This window comes from Lissotriton helveticus, chromosome 2_1 (assembly GCF_964261635.1).
Source record: "Lissotriton helveticus chromosome 2_1, aLisHel1.1, whole genome shotgun sequence".
Classification (NCBI taxonomy): domain Eukaryota; kingdom Metazoa; phylum Chordata; class Amphibia; order Caudata; family Salamandridae; genus Lissotriton; species Lissotriton helveticus.
Window position 1 is genome coordinate 536,892,255 of NC_136059.1, and position 22,295 is coordinate 536,914,549.

General features: G+C 42.6%; 1 protein-coding gene across 1 annotated transcript in view; it reads left to right on the forward strand.

Annotated features, from left to right (window-relative positions):
• CDK7 (cyclin dependent kinase 7) overlaps positions 1-22,295 on the forward strand; it is a 212,340-nt gene that overhangs the window by 61,202 nt on the left and 128,843 nt on the right. Inside the window, exons 3-6 of the mRNA XM_078677314.1 lie at positions 7,495-7,528; positions 8,483-8,550; positions 14,316-14,384; positions 15,002-15,112. Of these exons, the coding sequence (XP_078533440.1) occupies positions 7,495-7,528; positions 8,483-8,550; positions 14,316-14,384; positions 15,002-15,112 (282 nt within the window). The remainder of the gene's footprint in view (positions 1-7,494; positions 7,529-8,482; positions 8,551-14,315; positions 14,385-15,001; positions 15,113-22,295) is intronic.

The window sequence follows — 22,295 nt, forward strand, 5'->3', positions numbered from 1 at the left end:
TGCCGGCCTGTGGTTGTAGGTGGGTGTGTTGTTACTGACTGCACCATATCCAATAAAACAATTTGAACTATAAAGATGAGGTCTTGACTAGAGGTATACAGTTAGAAAATGATGACAAACTGAACGAGAACAATATGCGTGATATAGGAATTGTGTAGTGGTTGGTGGAAGAGGAACTGGCAGTAGATACGGTTATGATATTGTGTGGTACAAGATTGATACCTCCAGTATGAGAGTCAGAACATTTGTCGAGTCTGGCACATGAAGCACACATTGGCATTGTGAAAACTAACGAAAGACAATGTTTTGATTTTTGGTGGCCGGCTTTAGTTAAGGATGTTGAACCTGTGGTAAGAGAATGTAAGGAGTGCAAAAACAATAACGCATATGAAAGTGAGGCAGCAGCCGTGGGTTTGTCATGAGTTGCCCACATACCCTTGGGAATAAGTAGTGATTGATTTGGTTGAACCAATATCTGGGAAACATTCCACGCCATACTTGACTGTACTCTTAGATTTGTATTCAAGATGGGTTGAAATTCAAATTGCAGGACATATTACCAGTGAGTGATGGAATTATCAAATGTTTAGGTGGCTTTTTTCACGTGAAAGTTAGCCAAGGGTTTTACTCTTATGTAAAGGAATTATGTTCTGTTCATGGAAAACTATCTAGTAAAGTATGGAATTGAGCATAAAAATCCTCTTTGTGCCATGCATAAACTAATGGTGCAGTGGAAAGGATTTATAGATTGAAATAAAGAATGCAACTATCCAAAGCATGTGGCTTAGATTGGAATTGAGAATTACAGATGCATGTTTCGGCTTAAAGGTTGTCTCTGTTTGATACCACAGGAAACTCGCTGTTTGCAATGTTTAAATGGTGAGTTCCCTCATCTATGGTCTGTCTAATATGGATGAAATGGAATTAGGGTCTTCAAGATGAACCTCCTGGTACTTGGATAAGTGTGCGATATATTTACAAAATAAAAAAAAGAGATTTGATCTGAGATAATGTGCCACAGAGCTCAAGGTTGAGGTGAGTAACTGGGTTTAAATCATGGTTCTGGTTGGGTGTGCTCGTTGGTTACAATTTTCGATAAAAATCATCAAAGTTGTTAAATTATTCAAGGATTCAAGGATGCTATAGAAACAGGGAATGGATTGTTGTCGTTATGAGTCCTGAAAAGAAATGTTGACAAAACATTTGAGTTGAAAAGGAAAATGGATTTTAGAGCTGGTCATGAGCGAGAGAGAGAAGATAATAGGGAAGAATAGTGAGAATAGAAGAGACCAAGATCGGACTAGAAACAATACTACCATGAAGATTTTATTTTGCATTAGAATCTGTACACATTCCAAGCTGTTTGTTTGTTACGTGTACATGATGTATTGCAGGTTACTTTACCATGTTCTACTTTTAATTTTGTTGTATTTTTGTATGAAGGGAGCATTGTGGTATACTCCTTTCTACCTACACATACTGATGGTGTAATCCTTCGAAAGGATTGTGAAATATAAAATGGTTGTGAAGGTTTTATGAGGGAAGGTTGAAAGGAACGCGGGTGGATGAGATACACAATAAATATATCTCCAGCTTATTCAAAGCATCAGTTGTCTCTTTTGGAGTGATTTATGATCATCATTACAGAATCCATAAGCAGGGTATCATTTGAATGTGATTTATGATCATCATTACAGAATCCATAAGCAGGGTATCATTTGAATGTGATTTATGATCATCATTACAGAATCCATAAGCAGGGTATCATTTGAATGTGATTTATGATCATCTTTACAGAATCCATAAGCAGGGTATCATTTGAATGTGATTTATGATCATCATTACAGAACCCATAAGCAGGGTATCATTTGAATGTGATTTATGATCATCATTACAGAATCCATAAGCAGGGTATCATTTGAATGTGATTTATGATCATCATTACAGAATCCATAAGCAGGGTATCATTTGAATGTGATTTATGATCATCATTACAGAATCCATAAGCAGGGTATCATTTGAATGTGATTTATGATCATCATTACAGAATCCATAAGCAGGGTATCATTTGAATGTCCTGACTGATTTGCTTAGATTGTTGCTACATTAGGCATACAAGAGAGTTCTGGCATCAAGGGGAAGAGGACTGGTCTTGCTGATGGTAAGTTAAGTTGCTTGAATGGGGTAGGCACCTACTGCGTAACTGGGACATAATTGGACTGATCTGGCCATGGTCTCTGGTCAGAAGAAGCTTTAATAGAGAGGAACGGCAAATGTGAATGATGTTAGTTGGGAACAACCTATGGGCAGCATAAAAAACAGATCAGTTGAGAAAGTAAGTGCTAGAATGTTGGGTTTTGGCACACTACAACTCCTGGGTGAAAGACTGGTGACAACCAAAGGAAGAATTGCAATATAACACAGGTGCACTTCGATAATCAGACACCCTAAAAAGACTGGCAGGAGGGATGGCAGACGCCAGGACCATTGAGGCAGAACATACTTTGAGCATGGAAAAATAGACACAGTCCACCCACCAGATTAGCAGAGTGATATCTGAAAAGAGAAGCGAGCGTTGCATTATCGTAGAGAAAGATCAAGCAAGCAAACCTGCACAGGCCAATCGGATTCTTCAGCATGCAGTGGTGCAACCAAGAGATATGGTAAACCATGTGAGCAAAGAGGGGGTGGGCAGGCAACCGTGGATGCGGAGCCTGAAGCAAAGAGCATTGATACAATCCATAGCTCCAAGGTGGCACTGGAGACTAAAATAGTCTCTTTTGAAATCAACTTGATACACGTTAGGAAATAGATCATATTTGTAAATGTATTTTTACTTCACCCTTTTCTTAGCTCCCAAACACACTACTTTAGAGGAATAGAGTGAAGGAAAAGAATGGATTTTACTGATACTACAATACAAGACATATATTTAAAACTAAAGGCATCTGGAAGGTCTGTCTTGCTGCTTGTAGTGTCTGCTTTCTATTAGGGCTGCAGCTTTGGACTGCAGACAGTTCCCTGCTACTTAAACATAGTTAGGGTTAACTGGTTTACAGAAGGCAACGATCAGTTAGAGGGATGATTCAGAGTTGATTTAACCCCTCATACGGGTGGGGGAACTTAGCTGGTTATGGTTCAACTTGAATTATAAGGTGGATAGAGTAATTGTATAGGGATGGCCACAAGGCATGAAACCGGTGCAGAGACTGGATTACTGGGCGGACATCTATCCAATCACTCTCCATAACTGGTTCAATTCACTGACGCACATCACAAACTCTGAATGCTAATGTAGCAGCTCCGCTCAAAGGCACTGACGCAATGCACCTTTGGTGAAGAGATTAAATATGTGACACAACGATATTTTGAACAAACCTGGAACTTAATAGTCAGCAGAGCCGTTGCATGGGAAACGTTCAAAGTTGTACTGTGAAATAGGGATTGTTTTATGGTCAAGTTGCCTCACTCCCCTATCTGTTTTCTGGGTTTTCTTAGTTTTAGAATGGCAGTTTGTTGTTTACCTACTTATTCTTTCCTCATTTTTCCTCTTTTATGTTCTTTATCAATACATGCCCTCTCTTTTGTTCAGCTGTGGTTGAAAAACAAAATTACTATTTTATCATTTTCGTGCTCTGTAGGTCACTTTTTGCACCTGTATTAAAACCTCCGATGAGATGGAGTTGATACTCCTGTATTTCATGCCTTCCAATGTAGTAGTCTATTGCCAAAATAGTACAACCTGTCCAATGCCTCTCTACTGCATCTAGCGTTCAGGTCCCGCCTGCTCTTGTTCTACTATTTGATTTCTTTTTTGTTGGTTTCTGGGTGCATTTAGTAATTAAAAAATATTTTACAGTCAAATTGCTTTTTCCTTACAAGAGTGAGATAGGTTTGAAGCATGATAGGTTTACTCACTGAAATTACCCCTTTATGATGGCTTAACGGTCCCTTTTCGTGTTGTTACTACTCCACTAAAGCATAGCAGTTACACCTAGTCCTGGCTTTACTAATAGATGCTCCTTTTGAGTGCCGCTGCACATGCCTTCTCAAGTGTCTTGTCTCGGTTGGCGTTTCTAGTTGCTTTTGCATGTTTTAGGAGGGTTCATTAATGTATGCCTTTTCTGCAGACCTTTTTTAAACCTCTTGTAATGAAAAAAAGTTGGCGCCCGGAAGGATGACATGCTCCCTGTGGTGCTTAATTATTTTCAGCCTAGGCATTTGTAAACCTCTGTCATCTCCCCAGGTCATAGTCTTTTTTAGGTCTCGCCTGCGAGACCTTTAGTAAGTGGCTTTTAAAAGTGCCACCAGAGGCTTTTGCTGGCCTACAGCTTGCGTTCACGAGCTCGTGCACGTGCACAGCTGCCATCTGTGTTTTTATTGCTGTAATCAGGCTCCTCTGCTTGCACTACTACCCTCCCTTTTTCCCCTCCCTCCTGGTCAGCTTAATTTGTGTCTTCTAGCTGTGAATCATGCTCCTCTGCTCGCACTCCCCCCTCCCTTCTCCCCCTCCCTCTTCGTCAGTTTCATTTGTGTCTTCTGTCACTGTGAATGCTCCTGCTTCCACCAGGCACACACACCATCAGTCGTCAGTGCACGCTTTCACCAGGCACACACACCACCTGCCTTCAGTGCACGCTTCCACCAGGCACACACATCACCAGACGTCAGTGCACGCTTCTACCAACCGTCATTGCACGCTTCCACCAGGCACACACACCACCAGCCGTCATTGCACGCTTCCACCAGGCACACACACCACCAGCCGTCATTGTACGCTTCCACCAGGCACACACACCACCAGCCGTCAGTGCACGCTTCCACCAGGCACACACACCACCAGCCGCCAGTGCACGCTTCCTCCAGGCACACACACCACCAGCCGTCAGTGCACACTTTCACCAGGCACACACACTACCAGCCATCGGTCAGCTTCATTTATGTCTTCTAGCTGTGAATCATGCTCCTCTGCTCGCACTCCCCCCCCCTCCCTTCTCCCCCTCCCTCTTCGTCAGTTTCATTTGTGTCTTCTATCACTGAATGCTCCTGCTTCCACCAGGCACACACACCATCAGTCGTCAGTGCACGCTTTCACCAGGCACACACACCACCAGCCATCAGTGCATGCTTCCACCAGGCACACACACCACGAGCCTTCATTGCACGCTTTCACCAGGCACACACACCACCAGCCATCAGTGCATGCTTCCACCAGGCACACACACCACGAGCCGTCATTGCACGCTTCCACCAGGCCCACACACCACCAACCGTCAGTGCACGCTTCCACCAGGCACACACACCACCAGTCGTCAGTGCACGCTTCCTCCAGGCACACACACCACGAGCCGTCCGTGCACACTTTCACCGGGCACACACACCGCCAGCCATCAGTACACACTTCCACAAGGCACACACACCACCAGCCGTCAGTGCACGCTTCCACCAGGCACACACCACCAGCCGTCAGTGCACGCTTCCACCAGGCACACACACCCCACCAGCCGCCAGGGCACTCTTCCACCGGGCACACACACCACCAGCCGTCAATGCACGCTTTAACCGGGCACACACACCACCAGCCGTCAGTGCACGCTTTCACCTGGCACACACACCACCAGCCGTCAGTGCACGCTTCCACCAGGCACACACACCACCAGCCGTCAGTGCAACAGGCAGGCTCTTCTCAGAGTTTCTTGGTTAATATGTGTTCTATGCCTGGGAGGGAGTGGGTCGAGTTTCCTTAAACCATGATGAGTATGCAGGTGCAGCGCATGAACTCCTGTGTGAGTGAGTCATGCTGCCTGGGGCTCACTCACTCCACACTTGTAAATTGCGCCTGCACCAGACTTTTTCTCAGTTGCAAAGTTCGGCACATGCGCACAGCTAGGCAGCCCCCACACCCCCGGGAATGACTGCCTCCTACAACCAGAATGGAAACAACATTCAGAGCAATGAAAACAAGTTCATTTGATGCAAAGAACTGTTAACAAAAACCATGTCCAGCTATTGTAGATCTGGCAACTTAAACAAAACAGCAACAAAAAACAAACGAACATTGGCATAGCCAATAGGTCTTGCTTCTTGCCTAGAAGTATTTAGTTATGCAGCAGAATATCCTTCTTGAAACAGCACCAACTGTTGCATGGCTAAACACTTATAAGGTACCAAATGCGAGACCTATTGGCTATGCCAATGCTTGTTTTGTGGGGAGATCATTTCACAGGTTTCAGGTGTGCACAGGTTTACAAATATTAGCATCTTATAGATATAAATAGATTGTACGTTCTTGCCCACGGTCTGTTTCCTCGGTTACTTATGAGAAATCCATATCCATTTACATTTCCAAGGCATTTTATCCGGCGAGTGTCTGAATATAATAGAACCCATTAGTAGGAAGTCCTATGAAATTCGCAAATGTGACACTCTTGAGTTCTCTGTGTATCTTGATTGTGTGTGAGGATGGGTGATTTGATTGTCTGGCTTGGTAGAACTTCCTTGCACCATTTCTTCACTCTCTTTTCTGACTGTAAATGATCAGGCTTACCCAAAACTTTAAAGAAATGTAAGCTGACAATGATGAGATAAGAAAAATCTGAATAAAAATATCATTTGACTACAGCTTTGGATATGTGGTTAAGCTAACAATAAAAATATTACCCAGACTTCCACGATGCGATGAAACTGGATTCATATGGGAAAAGGAACCTGCTTAAATTCATCTCCATGTTAGCCATCCATGTTGAACTGTATACATCTACTGTTACCCGAGTGTAAATGTTCGAGTAACTTTTGATATCTTCCACAAAAAGAGCTGTTTACTCTTTATAACTTTAAGTAATAGTAGCCAGCTGCTGTCATGTGCACAAATATCAACACGTTTAAAAAATGCTTATAATTTTATTTTCTGATTTTTATCAATGGTTGTTACTGACAGTTTTTGGATATTTGATTGTTGTCTTATCAAGTATCGTAAGCTAGATGTTAAATTTATTTCTTGCTCTTGCAGTTGTTGATAAGCTTGACGGTGTCCCAATTTGGAATTATAAGTGAATATATTGGTCTGTTCTTCAAGTATGGTGTTTGTAGAGTCACTTTCTTTTCTTTTCAAACCATTCATTGTATGTACATCATGGTAACCCTCTTCTTAAACATGCTTTTAACTTTTAAAATTCATCACCAGTCTGGATTCTCCAAAACTCTAAATCAGTGCACATCACAAACATTGACAATCTCTTTGATCCTGCTGAATTTCTTGCTGACCTAGCTCACCTAGCTGCATTTGTGTCTGTGCCTTACGTTAAAGCTTTCCCTTCAGAGATACAGCCTTTGGCACAGGAGCCTGATCTCTTTTACATGCTGAATAAGTTGTTCTGCATCACTACATAATATAAACAACTCCTTAAATACATCATATGAAAAAAATGAAACATATGAATGTGGTTTTCAGGAACAAAAAGTAGACCTGTGTAACCGAAATGTGTTGTGTTACAGATTAAACTGGGACATAGATCGGAGGCTAAAGATGGTAAGTACTTCACACCCATTATTCTTTTAATTAATTATATTGTTTTTTATTATGACTCAATTTACAGTTTTCTCATGGAGGCCGCTGAAACAGAATTGGCCTTTGTAATCCGTAATTTATGCCTGGCACTGTGTGACATTCTAACGATTATGGCTTTCCTCTGGCATTAAGGATGTTGTGTTGTGAGCACAAGGATGTCAGCTCATTACAAAGTTCCACATTCTGCAAGCTGGTATGCAGCGGGCAGACTTTTGTGAAAATACCACAATGTTTACTACACCCAGCCAATCCCTATCCCCTACAACTCGTACAGTTGTGCAGTGTTTTAGTATAGACACAGTGAGACCCTTCATCATGTGCCATGTAGTGGCAATTAAAGAAAAGAGTAGCTCTGATTGCAGTCCTGATTAATGTTGCTATAGTGCGCTATGTTTCTTAATTTTAAAACACAGCTTTTATGTGCACTACTTTTTATCACTGTTGCTTAACTCAATACTGCATCTTAGAATGGTCAACATGTAGTCGGACATTTTGTCATTCTCAGTGAGAGATTAGATTAGTGATATAAATGGCTACGGGGATTCAAAAGATGTCAAATCTTCCTGCAAAAGGAAATGTAGCTCTGTAATATTGTGAGAAAAGAGCAGTGCACTATGTACAATCTGATAGAATAAATATCGTTTAAAAAAATGTTTAAATCCTGCTGCATTCAAGTTTATGATTTTGCAGATAAAGTGTCAAGTCACCAATGAGACACTGAAAAGTGTTACAGAAATTGTTTTTGTGTGTGTTTATTCTATTTACTGTTTGTGGTATATTTTAGTGTTTAGTGTTAGCTTTCCATTTTTATTACGAATACAAATTATGTTTGTAGCTTGCATATACATCTTAGATGGTCATGACTTTGAGATTTATAACATTTTATTTAATTACTAATTTATATGCTTATCACAGGAATTAACCGGACAGCACTCAGAGAGATTAAATTATTGCAGGAGCTAAGTCATCCAAATATTATTGGGGTAAGTAACAAGCAAAACAAAAGCTGTACAAAACTCACAAAATAAATGTTCTACCCTCAGCAGCTTGAAACCATCCCAGCCGTAACAAGATGAGGGTCATCTGAAGAGGGTACTAACTAGTGCTTATAAATTCCATAGTCAGTTGGATTAAGCACCACATATGAACATAATGTGGCATGAATGGTATGGTGTAGAGTTTGAATAATGTGGCAGAATTTCAGTAGTAGGTAGAAGGGGAATTTCTTTCACAGCAGTTTTGGGATGAAGTACTGGGCAAGAAGGAGTTTTTTTTCCCCAGTCATCACTTTATCATCTATATATATAAAAACGAATGTATGTCTGTCTGTCTGTTTGTCCTTTATGCATTACTACACCATTCATCCGATAGCCATGAAACTTTGGGAAGTTGTACACTCCCGCGAAGGTTTCTGGCATAACATTTTTTTAAATATAGGCCCCCCAGGGCCCTCATAATCTTTCGAATACTGATGTACGCACCAGACGGAAAAACAACAAATCGTGTATCCAAAAGCACTCGAAAAAATAAATAGAATTAAAACACCATTCATCCGATCGCCATGAAACTTTGGGAAGTTGTTGAGGACACTCCCGCGAAGCTTTCTGGCATTACATTTTTTTAAATATCGGCCCTCCAGGGCCCTCATAATCTTTCGAATACTGATGAACGCACAAGACGGAAAAACAATAAATCGTGTATCCACAAGCACTCAAAAAAATAAATAGAATTAAAACGACACTTTGAAATGTTTTCCATATTAAAATGAATAAGTTTCAATAAAAATGACACAATGTAAATTGAATGTTATCATAACGAGTTTCCTTGAATTTCCTTTCTTCGGAGATCGCAGCAACGCGCGACGGGTAAGCTAGTATGAAATAAAGTATGTTAGCTTAGAACTGTCTGTGCTGCTTTGTTTGCACATTTTAGAAGTTCTACATTTCTGCTGGATGATTCATTGTGTATATAGAGTTTAATGTTTGACTTCTCTATGGCATCTCCTCACTAGCTAACCGATTATCAATGCAGCGTCAGAACTACTGTGAAAATATGGTGAATTATTTTCTCTAAAAGTAGGTCGGCACAGAACTTTAAATCAAATCCCTCTCATTGGGATAGGTATCCCAAACGTTTATAGTGTGCCTCTGCAGTAGCCTTCTGGTTAATAGATTGGCTCAGCACACAGTTTATGCAAGCTTAGGGAGTCCAGGCCGATGACGGTCAGATCAAATTACGTTATAGATCTCATGACAAGGGAAGGTTACCCACAGGACAGCTCTCAGAGTATGATGCACTGATTGCACTGGGAATGCTTGGAGAGAGTGAAAGAACGCAAGCAGGTGTGTACATTTTAGTGATCTGGTGAAGTCTTGAGATTCAACTTTCACCACAGGTGCAGTAATCGCAATCTAGGGGCAGGCTGGGCAGTTGTCACAGTCCTCAGGTTTTTGCAGACTTTGCAAATCAAAGCTGTCCCAGGCAACACAGGGGACAATAGGCCTCCAGCTCTGTGCTGAATTAAGGCTGTTTTCTACTTGCAGGCAGTCTGCCTCCTTACCTGTTAAGTTGCCTCAGCAGCAAAGTCTTTTCCTCTGTCCTTGGAGTGCATACCTGCTACCTCAGGTAAGACATTGGTTGTTATCTTACCTCTGGTAGCAGCTTTGCTCTGCATAGAGTTCTTCACTGTAGACATGTGAAATCAGAACAGGCCAAAAGGGGCAGGGTATATACAGAAACCATGGCAACTGGGCATAATATGGTGTCCAGTTTCATGCCACAAGCTACCAAAGGCGCCCTGTCACTTTGTTTTCCTTTTGCATAGCAAACACCATATAGTGTTCCATTGATTTTGTAGGTTGGAGACAGACAAACTTTGAGGCTGGGTTGTGCATTCAACCCATCTCTTTTTTGTAGGTATGTAGCACTGTCCAAGGCCTTCCCTTGGCCATAGCCTTTTTGTCATCTGTTGCACCTACTAATCCATGTGCTGGTCTGCTGGAACTGGCTCTTCCAGAGAAGTGGTTACAGAAAAGCCTTCTCGTTCCATACAAAATTATGTGAATATTAACAAGCATGTACTCTTAACTTCCTCATGGGTAGACCGTGGGGAAAAAGAGACAAGAGAACACACGGGGAATGGAAGACAACTTTCACCACCACTACAACTTATTATGTACTGTACAACATTTAGGGCTACCTAGATAAGTGAGAACCCACACCCTCAAGTATCAAAACATTTTGGGTTGAGGCCATGACTGCTTACAGGGGGAGAGCTAGCAGGCAGTCTACCCACTGGGATGCAGGTATAAACTATAAATCCGCTGCCACCAAACGTTAGTCCTGTTGTGGCCGAGCCATCTTTTTTGTGTAGATATGTAGTGCTAATCTTAGTCCTTTGTGTATGTTCTCACCTCTCAGGCAACAGGCTGATCTGCTGAGACTTACCTAATTCAGGGAAGGTGAACACAAAGCCTCTGCCCCATTGAAAGGTGCAGGAATGCAAGCCTGCAACTTAGCAATGACTTCAGTAGCGAAGAGAAGATGAACTAAGAAGGCAGGGGTATATTCGAGGAATGTCAGTCAGAAGCTGCCTATCATTACACCTTCAAACTTAGGGGCTACATACACAGTGAGGGTCCCCAACTAAGGGTTCCCCACTGCTCATATATCCAAATGTTAATCTCGCACATCTCTTATTCTCAGGGGAATTGGGGGCAGGAAACCTAAACTACACTGATTTACACAAGTGGAACCATTAGGCCATTTCCCCATTGGAATACAGGTAGGAAGCCTGTATTCCCTGACTACAGATCAGCTGCGACCATCCATTAGTCGTATCCAGACTTGGCTATGAGGACTGATTTCTCCCATGGTGTAAGAGTAATACTTTGTGTGCCCTTATCACCTAAAGGTGCGTAGCAATTTGTTGATGACCGACATCCAAAAGATGTGGATTGCCTGTCCAGCCTGCTTTGTGTGCTTATGGTATAACACCTGGGTGTTGTGATGCCTGCCTCTTTCTTAAACTAATTGCTGATAAGTCATAGGAACCTATGCCGTGGGACCTGAGGTGGTTAGATCTTCCACTGTCCCCTGGGTAACCAGACAAGGGGCCTCTTCAACATGGTCCTTAATCCATTGTTCCCAAAGTGCTGGAGATGCCCTGTTTAGGCATCTCAGTTGAAAGGCCACTGGGGTTTGCTGTGCTACTTTCTTGTGGTTTGAACTTAACTTGAAGTTAATTATCAATGCTTCTGCTCTGTGCCATACACATGCAGACCTTTCTTTAGCTTAGTAGGGTCATAGTTCTGGTCGACCATCTAGACTGTTGCGCATTTGTAAGGTCAGTGCCACTGTTTTGAATAGGTTGGAGAGCTTTTATGGCCCTAAAGTCCACATTTGTAAAGCGCACAATCACCCGTAAGGGTCTCTAGGCGCTGGGGGCCGTCGGGAAGATTAAGCGAGCTATTGCCCAGAGTCACATGGTGCTGGGCTAACCTGCCGCCGGAGCCGGGGATCGAACCGTGGTCCCCAAATTCCAGCGTCAGTCGCCCTGGCCGCGGCGCCACACCTCTTCCCTAAATGGTGACTTTAAACATGCGCACACTCCTCTGCTGGATCCCTTCTATGACCCCAGCATTGAATTTGTGTAGCCTTTTTTGCCAGAGATTGCTAGATTTTATTAGTTGAGACTTTAAAGACCCATCCTGTTCGTTTCGGTATCTTTTCTGCCCTGAATGGCATTGCTTCTATGGCAAGCCACCAGACTTTAGGTTGTTCTCTTTAAGGCTTGCACTGTGGTGACTTTGTTAAGTCCCCCCATCCTTTTCAGCAGCATTTTGTTTTAGATGCTAACAGGCATACCAATCTGTCTCTGGTGTAACATTTTACTTATCCCGTTGGCCTGACAACAGAAGCTGTACAACTGATCATGGTTCTTCTGTGAGATGGGCTTTTTCTCAAACAGATGATGCTGGTGGAGTGAAATGTCTGGAGACAGTGGGTTCTGGGCCTATTTCTCCTATGGCTAAGCTGTATATACAGAAAGACTGGACCGCTCGTGTAGCCTTGCAACTGCATAAGGGCCTGCCTTCACAACTCACCCAGCTTGTAATTTTCCTCTTGATATTTAGAGGAGGCTCTATAAATTGGATTTGGACTATCCCTCAGTGTATTAGTCTAACTCTCACTGGGTTCTCAGATGGACCAGAACATCCTTGACGCTGAAAACAGCTTCCACTTATTTCTGCATTTGGGAAGATTTTCCCCACGGCCAGCAATGTTTCACAGGCTCCCCCTGGTTGGGTTCTGCCCTAGTATTCCACTAAATCCACTAACAATATGCACTTGATAGTGTTTTCACCTGTGAAGATAGAGACCACACAGCTTCCCGTTTAACCTTCAGGTTCCAGACCTAAGAAGAACGGTGCTGGTTAGAATCAAATGATATTAAGACTGGGAATGAAAGGGATTCTCCTAACCCAGACTACAGACAATCACCTCCCACTCCACAACCCCAACCTCACAAGATTGTTCTCCATTTGAACTCACTCCTCCAAAAACCGGTTTGTCAAAAATTGGAAGAAAGAGTGTTCAGGTCGACTTGAAACACCTCTATGTCTCAATTACTGTGTAGATACCATACAGAAAAGTCTACACTGCAGATTGCCTCACTGCTATGTAATCCATAACTACAAATATTGACAAGGTGCCGATTTCCCCTTCAAGTGATCAAATGTTCACTTTTTAACTCTGAGTTAGGGCATTGTGGGAGAAAAGTAGGGAGTAAGATTATCAATGTTATCAAACACAGTATATATATTTTTAAAGTAATATGATGGTAATTGTGAGGAGAGAAGATGATGAAGTTGGCTGTGTGTGCTAGAACAGCTTTCGTCAAGTGAAGGGAATGAAAACCTGAATGGAGGGGATTTGCTGAATTACGAGCGGAAAGGGCAGGTATGGCAATTGAAGACAAAGCATTGCTATATTTTAGTGCATAAAAGGGACTGGGGTACGTGACAGTAGTTTGAAGATGAGGAATGGTCAGCAGTAGGCTGTTGTAGTAAAGGCAAGAGCTTGGCAGATATGGAGAATAGTGGGTACCTAGTACTACCTACCAATTGTGAACAAGTAATGAATGTGAAGGGTTTAAACAGAGAATCGCAGAAGTGAGAACAGGAAGTTTTATAGTGTAGCCTGAATGAGTCACCTTAGATTAACAAATGTGGTTCATAGGATATGCTCTGTGGTTAATGTAGTGACTTGTGAGGGCACAGTGAGGTTGAGTGGCAGTTGGGGGCCAGTGGAGAGGATGTGAAGCAGAGAGTAATCTGGTAGTAGACCTTGAATTGTGCCTGCAAGTCATGGGGTGTGAGGAGTTTATGGGAGTATCCTCACTTGTAATTAGTTTGGGCCTTATGTGCGCTGTTGAAGTATGTAGCCTGGGACTGATTAAATGAAAGCAACAAAACAATCGGCATATTTCAATTTTATTGGGTCTATTTATATAGCACATATCTACCAATGGAGAGCAACTGCTGCTTTACATGGAGAAATTAGTTGTATTTACTTTCTGTTACTAAATGGAGGCGGAAACTACAGTCCATTGGATTTCAGAGAATGGCACATTTATATCATATTTCTTTTCATGGCATGTTTTCTTTTTACTTTGAACTTCAGCTGTCCAACAAATTAGATATATTTTATAAATATTTATTCTAATTTTTCTTATTTTTGTTTGCAGCTCATTGATGCGTTTGGCCACAAATCCAACATCAGTCTTGTGTTTGATTTTATGGAAACTGACTTAGAGGTAAAATGGATTGATTCGTAACTCTTGTATAATGATTTCTCAAAATGTCCACATTATTTTATGATGTTTGGCAAAGGACAGGTTTACATGAGATTCTTATTTCTATTGCTTAAGTTTTAAGTCACTGTTTTAACTAAGTATCCTCTGTTTCGCTATCGAGTGAACTTCACTAAAACTGGATTTTTAATTGTTTTACTAACTTTCTTTAGTGCCTTGTGGCTGTTAACTCCCCCTGCCCCCCTCCCCCTCTTAAAATCTTTTTAGGTCATATTCATAGGTTGTGGCAGATTTTACATACATAAATGTAGGTCAATTTCTACAAGTTATTGTTTTGCTCAGTGAATGCCTAGGCTCTCGGATAAGTTATTGAGAGAGTTTAAACAGGAACCCATAGTGTGTGAAAATGTGACCTTTTAAGCAATAGTTAGTGTTTGTTACGCATGAGATCTGAAGATCAAACTGTAGCCAAAACATTATGCATTTCCTGTTGACTAATGACAGAACAGATTTGCAAGAGTGTCTTAGCCCTTTAATCTTAAATGTAAGATTATAATAAATAAGAGTTCCATAAGGTCTTAAACTAAAGTCCTCAATGTACAAATGCTACTGTTTTGCAGGTTATAATAAAGGATACAAGTCTTGTGCTCACTCCAGCTCACATAAAAGCATATATGCTGATGACGCTTCAAGGCTTAGAATATTTGCACCATCTCTGGATTTTACACAGAGTAAGTATTCCTAAAGTTTGTTTATCAAGTGTCCTTTTGATTCTGTTTTGACCATGTCCGAAAAGAATAATGGTATTGAAATTACAGCAAATATTAATAGTGTCTAATTTTCTTGCTTGAAATATTCCCTGTTGCCAGGGTGAGAATTCTTGACGAATTTCATTTAATAGTGGTTTAAAATAAGATTCAAACAATAGCCAATCCTTGTAGCACGCGCCCCTTCAGTAGCAGCCAGCGATTGGATGGGCTTTCATTTCTACCATACGAGGTCGCTATAGATTCTTTTGCTGCACCTAAAATGAGGGATTCTTTAGTTGACCTCCTGTTGAACACAGTCAGTATTTAGTCAAGAACCATTTGTTTCACTCGATTACTACTGCTGCTGCAGAGAATTTGTAATAAAATTGTCTTAAAGATTGCTTTTTCTTCAGCTGATTGAAGCCTTTGCTGAGGTCTAAAGTAATTCTGAATCATCCTCTCTGACTATATGAACATTGAGTAGAGTCAGCTGGGTGCATGATCCCTGATTTCTTTGTAAGTGGAAGTGCCAACCTACTGACAGGTTTTCATTATTTTCTTCTTCTTTTTAAATAGATAATTAAACCTTAAAAATCTAACGACAGCAATCCTTAAACCTTATCCAAACATGTTTAGGTATGAGAAATTAAAGTGAGCCAGTGGTCAGTTTAGTACCACCATTGGACATCTTGAGGAGTAATCTTCCACTCTGTGATTTTTATTTCCGTGGGGGAAAAAAGTTGTCTTTACTCTTTCTCCACAAACCGTAGCACATGTTTGTGAAATGTACTCCTTGTGCTAAGAAGAAACTGTGAAAATGACTTAATGGTCTCTGTATCAACCAGAAACCCTCACTGACCAGAAGTGTTCAGTCTGCCAAAACATTTTGAGAGCACATGGAGAGCGTTTGAAGGGCTCTCTCATAGATGTTGGGGCATGTGTTCTAGATCCTCATTTGAGTCTACATCCAGTAATTCTCATCCATCACAGACACCTTTAGGGGTTCCGCCTCTGCTTTCAGAGACTACTTTCAACACCCCCCCCCGTACAGTGTTTAGTATAATGAATAAATAGCACCAATACCATGTGTTTGAGGCATGTGGTCTGCTGATTTCATATCTTGTGCATAGATCGCCGCCTAGTGTTGGGTCCGGATGATTGCACTTTGTTGTCCTGGAAGAGTCTTCGAAGTACCACGAGATAGGTGACTCCTCCCCTGGACTACAGTGTGCTTGGGCATCTTCTCCATCCTCAGATTGTTCGTTTCCGCCATTGGGTTCGGATGTTATTCCTTTACTCCAACTTCGGAAACCAAAACTAATTACTTTTAAAGGCCAAAAGGCCTTCGACTGTGACGGTATTGTTCTTGTTCGGTACTTCTTGACTCGACCAACCTCTCCATCTTGATTCGGTCGTCGACTCGGGCCGTTGGGCCTTTTCGACGCCACGTGGGTCTGCTGTCTATGGAAAGGAGCCCGTTCAAAAGGTGCCGACAATGCCACTCCAAATTCCCGCATACTGACAAGCATACAGTATGCAACAAGTGCTTATCACCAGAGCACAACGAACAAAATTGCCCAGCGTGTGCCCAATTCCGTTCGAAGAAGACCATCAGATTCGACGGGGCGCTAGGCAAGAGATGCAGCGGTCGGCACCGGAACCGGAGAACATCTTCGATGATGAACGCGACGTCCCAGAAGCGGCGGACTCGGACCTAGAGATTGTCACCGTCGAGGACCAGTCGGACTCCGACGACGAGATCCCACCGGGGCAAATCGTGAGTACACAGCCCCCAACGCCGCTTACCCCGAAACCGAAGGCCCCGGTCGAAGCATCGCTTAAAGGCCTTAGCCGAGATCGAAAAACACCTTCAGAAGCCCCGCCCTACGGCTCGGCTCAGAAGTCCAAATCAAAGCCTTCCGAAAGCCCAGGACCAAGTAACGTTCCCCCCAAGAAGGTCGTCGAACCCAAGAGGGTTGTCGAACCGAAGGTCGCCGACCCAAAAAAGGCCGTTGAGCCAAAAGTCGTCGAACCAAAGAAGGCCGTCGAGCCAAAGGTCGTCGAACAAAAGAAGGTCGACCAGCCAAAGGGCGTCGAGCCGAAGAAAGGGGTTGAACCACAAAAGGTCATCCACCCCAAAAAGGGTATCGAGTCAAAAAGTATCGATCCAAAGAAAAGCCTCGACCCTAAACAGGTCATGGATCCGAAAACAGCACCCGATCCTAAAAAGAGTGCAACTAAACCAAGGCCAGTCGAACCAAATAAAGGCATCGACTCTACCAAAGACACTGACCCTAAAAAAGGCGTCGAGCACAGAAAGAGGATCGACCCGAAAAAGGTCATCGACCCAAATAAAGTCGCCGAACCAAAAAAGACTGCCAAACCAACAAAAGACGTCGAACCAAAAAAGGTTACCGACCCCAAACAGACAGTCGAGCCGAAAAAGACTGCAGAACCAAAGGCCCTCGAGCCAAAAGGTCACAAGCAAGTCAGTAAGCCGAAAACATTGGCGCCAAAGCCACGGACAGTGGAAGAGGAACTCTTCCATCCTGATCCAGAATCAGAGGAACAATCAAAACTGTATATAAACCCTGAAACCGGCAAAGTGACCATCTATTACCGGAAAAAGAGACCATTGGACACAGACACTACTTGCCCTGTACCACCAAAGAAAAAGGACTTCTGGACATCTCCCTCTAGGCCTTTTACTCCTCCTCCTTTCTATCCTAATATGCCTTTTGTGCCCTACTCTCCTACACACTCAGAATACAATGATGAGGATAACATGGGGAGAAGATCCTCAGGAAGATTTTAATGACCCAGAGGATCCACAGGCTCAGGATGACACATGGGATGATCAAAATGATCCATATGACACACAACCCATCCCTGACACCTCCCCATACCCTAATAAACTGTTGCCTACTGACAACACCATTGTGTTTAACCAACTGCTAGATAGGGCAGCAAAATACTGCAAGGTCGACCTGCACACTGACCCAATAGAAGAAGATTTTCTATTTGACACTTTTCCAACCTCCGAGAAAAATGTCAGGACACTTCCTATGCTAAAAGGGGTACTAAAACACGCGCCAGACATATTCAAGGATCCAGCCAGGACACGGGTGCTCAATCCCAGGGTTGAAAAAAAATATAAGGCGGCCCCTACAGACCCTACTTACATTAAATCACAATTGCCTCTAGACTCACTGGTAGTAGCAAACGCTCGCAAAAGAGCCAACTCGCAAACAACAGGAGACGCTCCACCTCCTGACAAAGAGTCTAAAATATTGGAGGCCTCAGGCAAAAGAGTGGCCTCACAATCTGCTGCATTATTATTTCCCTTTTCAGTTCCTGTCCACTCTCGTTATTTTCCTTTAACTGGTTCCTTCTGGCTATCCTATTTTTTTGCCCTATTTCTATTTGGCCATTTCTTTATGCCTAATTTTGGAAATGGAATATTCACTATGTTTAAAGGAGAACTACACACTTAACACTAACCCACCTGATCTCCAATTGTGTTGAGCAATTATACATCTATTATATAATGTATCGCCCTCGCAGCGTGAATATTTCACTACCTGTGTATCTGCACTTCTGCTATCAAACATCTGTTATTCAGCGCCAAGATACCCGTAGTGGTGAACGTGCGCTTTACAAATACATGTTATGTTATGTTCTGTTATGTCTATCATTTTTCTAGAATTTATTAATTAACGTTGGTTTGGAAAGCACCGAACAAATAGTGCAAAAAGACCTCTGGTGCCTACATCATCTTTTGACAACAACCATGCTAGGGCATATAAATTCCGACCTGTATATATCAGGGAATGCTACTGGTCTTTAAAGGGTTTCCAAAATTAGTTTTGGTTAGTTTCTAATTTTTAGTAATGAAATGCGTATCATAGACAAAAAATACAAACTCACAGTAGTACCTATCTTAAGGGACTTGTAGTTCAGCATACTTGGGCTGTAGAGTTGAGGGATAAGCGTGACTACAAAATGTACTGTCTTTGTAAGGGCTAAAGGGATGGTTCTATTAGTTGTTAGCTGAAGTTTATACCCCATTCATAGCTTGTGAAGGCACAATACTTGGGAATTGAAAATGTGCTTCTCATACACATACTATACATTACGGTGAGGGGCAAGTCATTTGAAAATGTTTATGTAGCTCAAGGAACTGTGGGATGATTTTCTCTTTTTCCTTACTTCTCCAGGACAGGTTGGGGGCAGGGATCTCGTAGCTCCTGGGTGATCGTTTTTATTTAATCTACTTCCACCCAGATTCTCCAGTGAGTGATCTGGGTTTTGTGAAGATCTTCTAGGATCAGTTCCGGTCCTCTCCGTGCGAGGGCAATCCAACTCTTCTATTAAAGTTAAAAAGCTCTGTCTCTATTAAGCGCACAAATTCTAAGCTTTTGCCGAGAGGCGAAACATTACTCCTCACCTTGTAGAAGTGTTAACAAGCCGAAATGAATATGCTCACAACGTTCTTGCTCTGAGATAGTGACAGAGTTATTAGGATGTCCAACACCGTGTACAAAACACTGGCTTAATAGGGTCAATATTGGTCTCAATTCCATGACCAGGGCACAAAGCACGTTTGAATGTTTCAGTCCTTCTCACATATGGGAGAAGAGTATTTTCTTTTTATCTTTTAGTTACTACGGTTTGCTATTGCAGGGTGTGCAATTTCGAGCCACCTTGAACTGGTCGCTGTGTTCTTTGAGGAGCATTTGTACATTTACAGCAAGAAACAAATCAAGTTACTTCTCAAATATCATAGTTGCTAACCAGATGTTCTCTGAAGAAATACAGTAATGTGAGGATGAATCGGAAAAAAATATTAAGAGTGAGTTGTGATGTGGATGTCCTCCCACCATCTTTAACTTAATAGCTAATCAATACTACAACCCACAATTGTAATTGTATTTATATAGCGCTTACTAACCCATACAAAGCGTTGAAGCGCTTGTCGCTGAGTAGCACGCTACTCCGGGACCCAAAAAGGATTAGTGATGAATTAGTATAGAGAGATATGAAATTAATTTGAGCGGGGGACATGTGAGTTTATTTGGATAGGAAAAGGATAGAGGAGAGATAGACGAAGGAAGGGTTTGCATGTATAAAGCCCTTCCTACCCCGAATGAGATGTTGAAGCGCTTTTCGGCGGGTAGCATGCTACTCCGGAACCCAAACAGGATAAGTGGGGAATTCAATCAGCACCATTAATTGCCCCAATCAGCCTTTTGTCCATAACGATTACATTTTCTCCCACTTATTAGGACAGCGTCAGCAGATCATTTTTCTTATGTCGATGCAGTCTCAAGGAGTGCTACCCTATACATGGTTCACGACTGAACCTTCACCCACAGGAGCCATTTTTCTCCCTACGGTGTTACGACCTTGCATTTTCCAGCCATCCATACAGTCCTAAAACTCCTCAAGTGATAGAAAGTGCCATAATTTACCAATGGCATTCTGAAGTCAAGCAGGAAAATGCATAATTTGTTTCAGGCAGACTTCCCTCAGCCTTTTTTCACAGCATCGGACCTTTGTCTTGGTATTTTAACAGCCTGAATGAATTCTAGGAAAAGCAAATCCGTGCCATCTAGTAGGCAAGCAAGTCCATCCTTGTAAGCTTGATGAATGGCACTATGGTCATTCTAGTTAAGAAATCCGGCTATGATTGCACTCTCTGGGGCTCCTGGAGACAGAGGCGAGGCTCGGGTCCTGTGAGCTCCCTCATAAGGAAACCAAGCAGAAAATCCTCTACTAACAGTTCCAGCTTGGTCCCTACAAAGCCCTCTTGAGAATGTTCTTAGTCATTCATGAGGGTCTGTCACTGCATTTAATGCCTTCACTCTGCTGTGACCTCCTTTAGTCCCAAATCTGTGAAACTGCCTTGATCAAACAATTTCTAAAGCCAATGAGTAGCAAGTCCCTGCCAACATTAATTGACTCTTCCTTATGTTCCAATGCAGACCTAGAATTGGTGACTTTAGGAGTTCTCCCAAAGAGATTTCAGGGTTCTGTGTGCTTGCTCCCTCCAGGCTATGTTTCTTAATGCGAGACTCTCACAATACACCCTGCGGGATTTAATAAAAGCCTGCCGATACCATGCCCCCGTCCCTCCTAATGGTAGCTCCCAGATTCATAGTAGGACACCAAGCAAGTCTGGCCACGAATGAATAAAAGGAGAAGCAGATGTATGGCCCCTGTGCCACCATGTGGCCAACAGTATCTATTGAAAGAATGTTATTTTAATATAGACAACAGGCAGTGGGAACATTTGGAAGAGCCAAAAGAATCTGATTGGTGAGGTCCGGTTCAGTGGCGAGGTGAATGTTGGTGGGGTCACTACAAAGTCTCTAATTCTCAAGGAGCTTCACTGGAGTAAGATTTATCTCACGCTTTATTTAGATATTTACATGGTGTGGTAAATACTACATATTCTGAGTGTTCCAGGAAAAATGGGGAATTATATGCGGAATTGGTATGCCATTGCTATAAATTTCACATAGTTTAAGTTTAAGTTTAAAGTATTTGTAGAGCGCAACATACACCTGTGCGGTTTCTTGGCGCTGAGATAGCAAACAACCTACTTGGCGGAGTCAGACGCTGCGACATAAGCTGAGGGAAGGGACAAAAAGGTTTAAGACAAAAAGGCCTGAGTAAATAAAAATGTTTTCAGGGATTTGCGAAAAATGGAATACTGGGTAAGGGACCTAAGATGGAAGGGGAGGGAATTCCAGAATACAGGGGCGAGGGTAGAAAATTTAGAGCCGCCCTGTTATTTTTTCCTATAGCGAGGGACAACCAAAAGATGTTGAGCTGAGGAACGAAGGTCTCTGCCGGGAACGTAAGATTTGATGGCTGAAGATATGAAGATAGGGGCCAGGCCAGTCCTGGCCTGGAAAGCCATACAGCCTAGTTTGAACAAGGCGCGTTCCCGGACGGGGAGCCAGTGAAGTGTCTTCAAGAGGGGAGAGGTATGGTGAAATTTGGGGAGACCGAAGGCAAGGCGGGCCGCCTGCTTCTGCACCAGTTGTAGCTTGCGCAAGCTGTACTGAGGGATGCCATTGAACAGGACATTCCCGTAGTCCAGGCGGGACAGGACCAGTGCGGACATGATCAATTTGAGTGCAGAGAAGGAAAAAAAGCG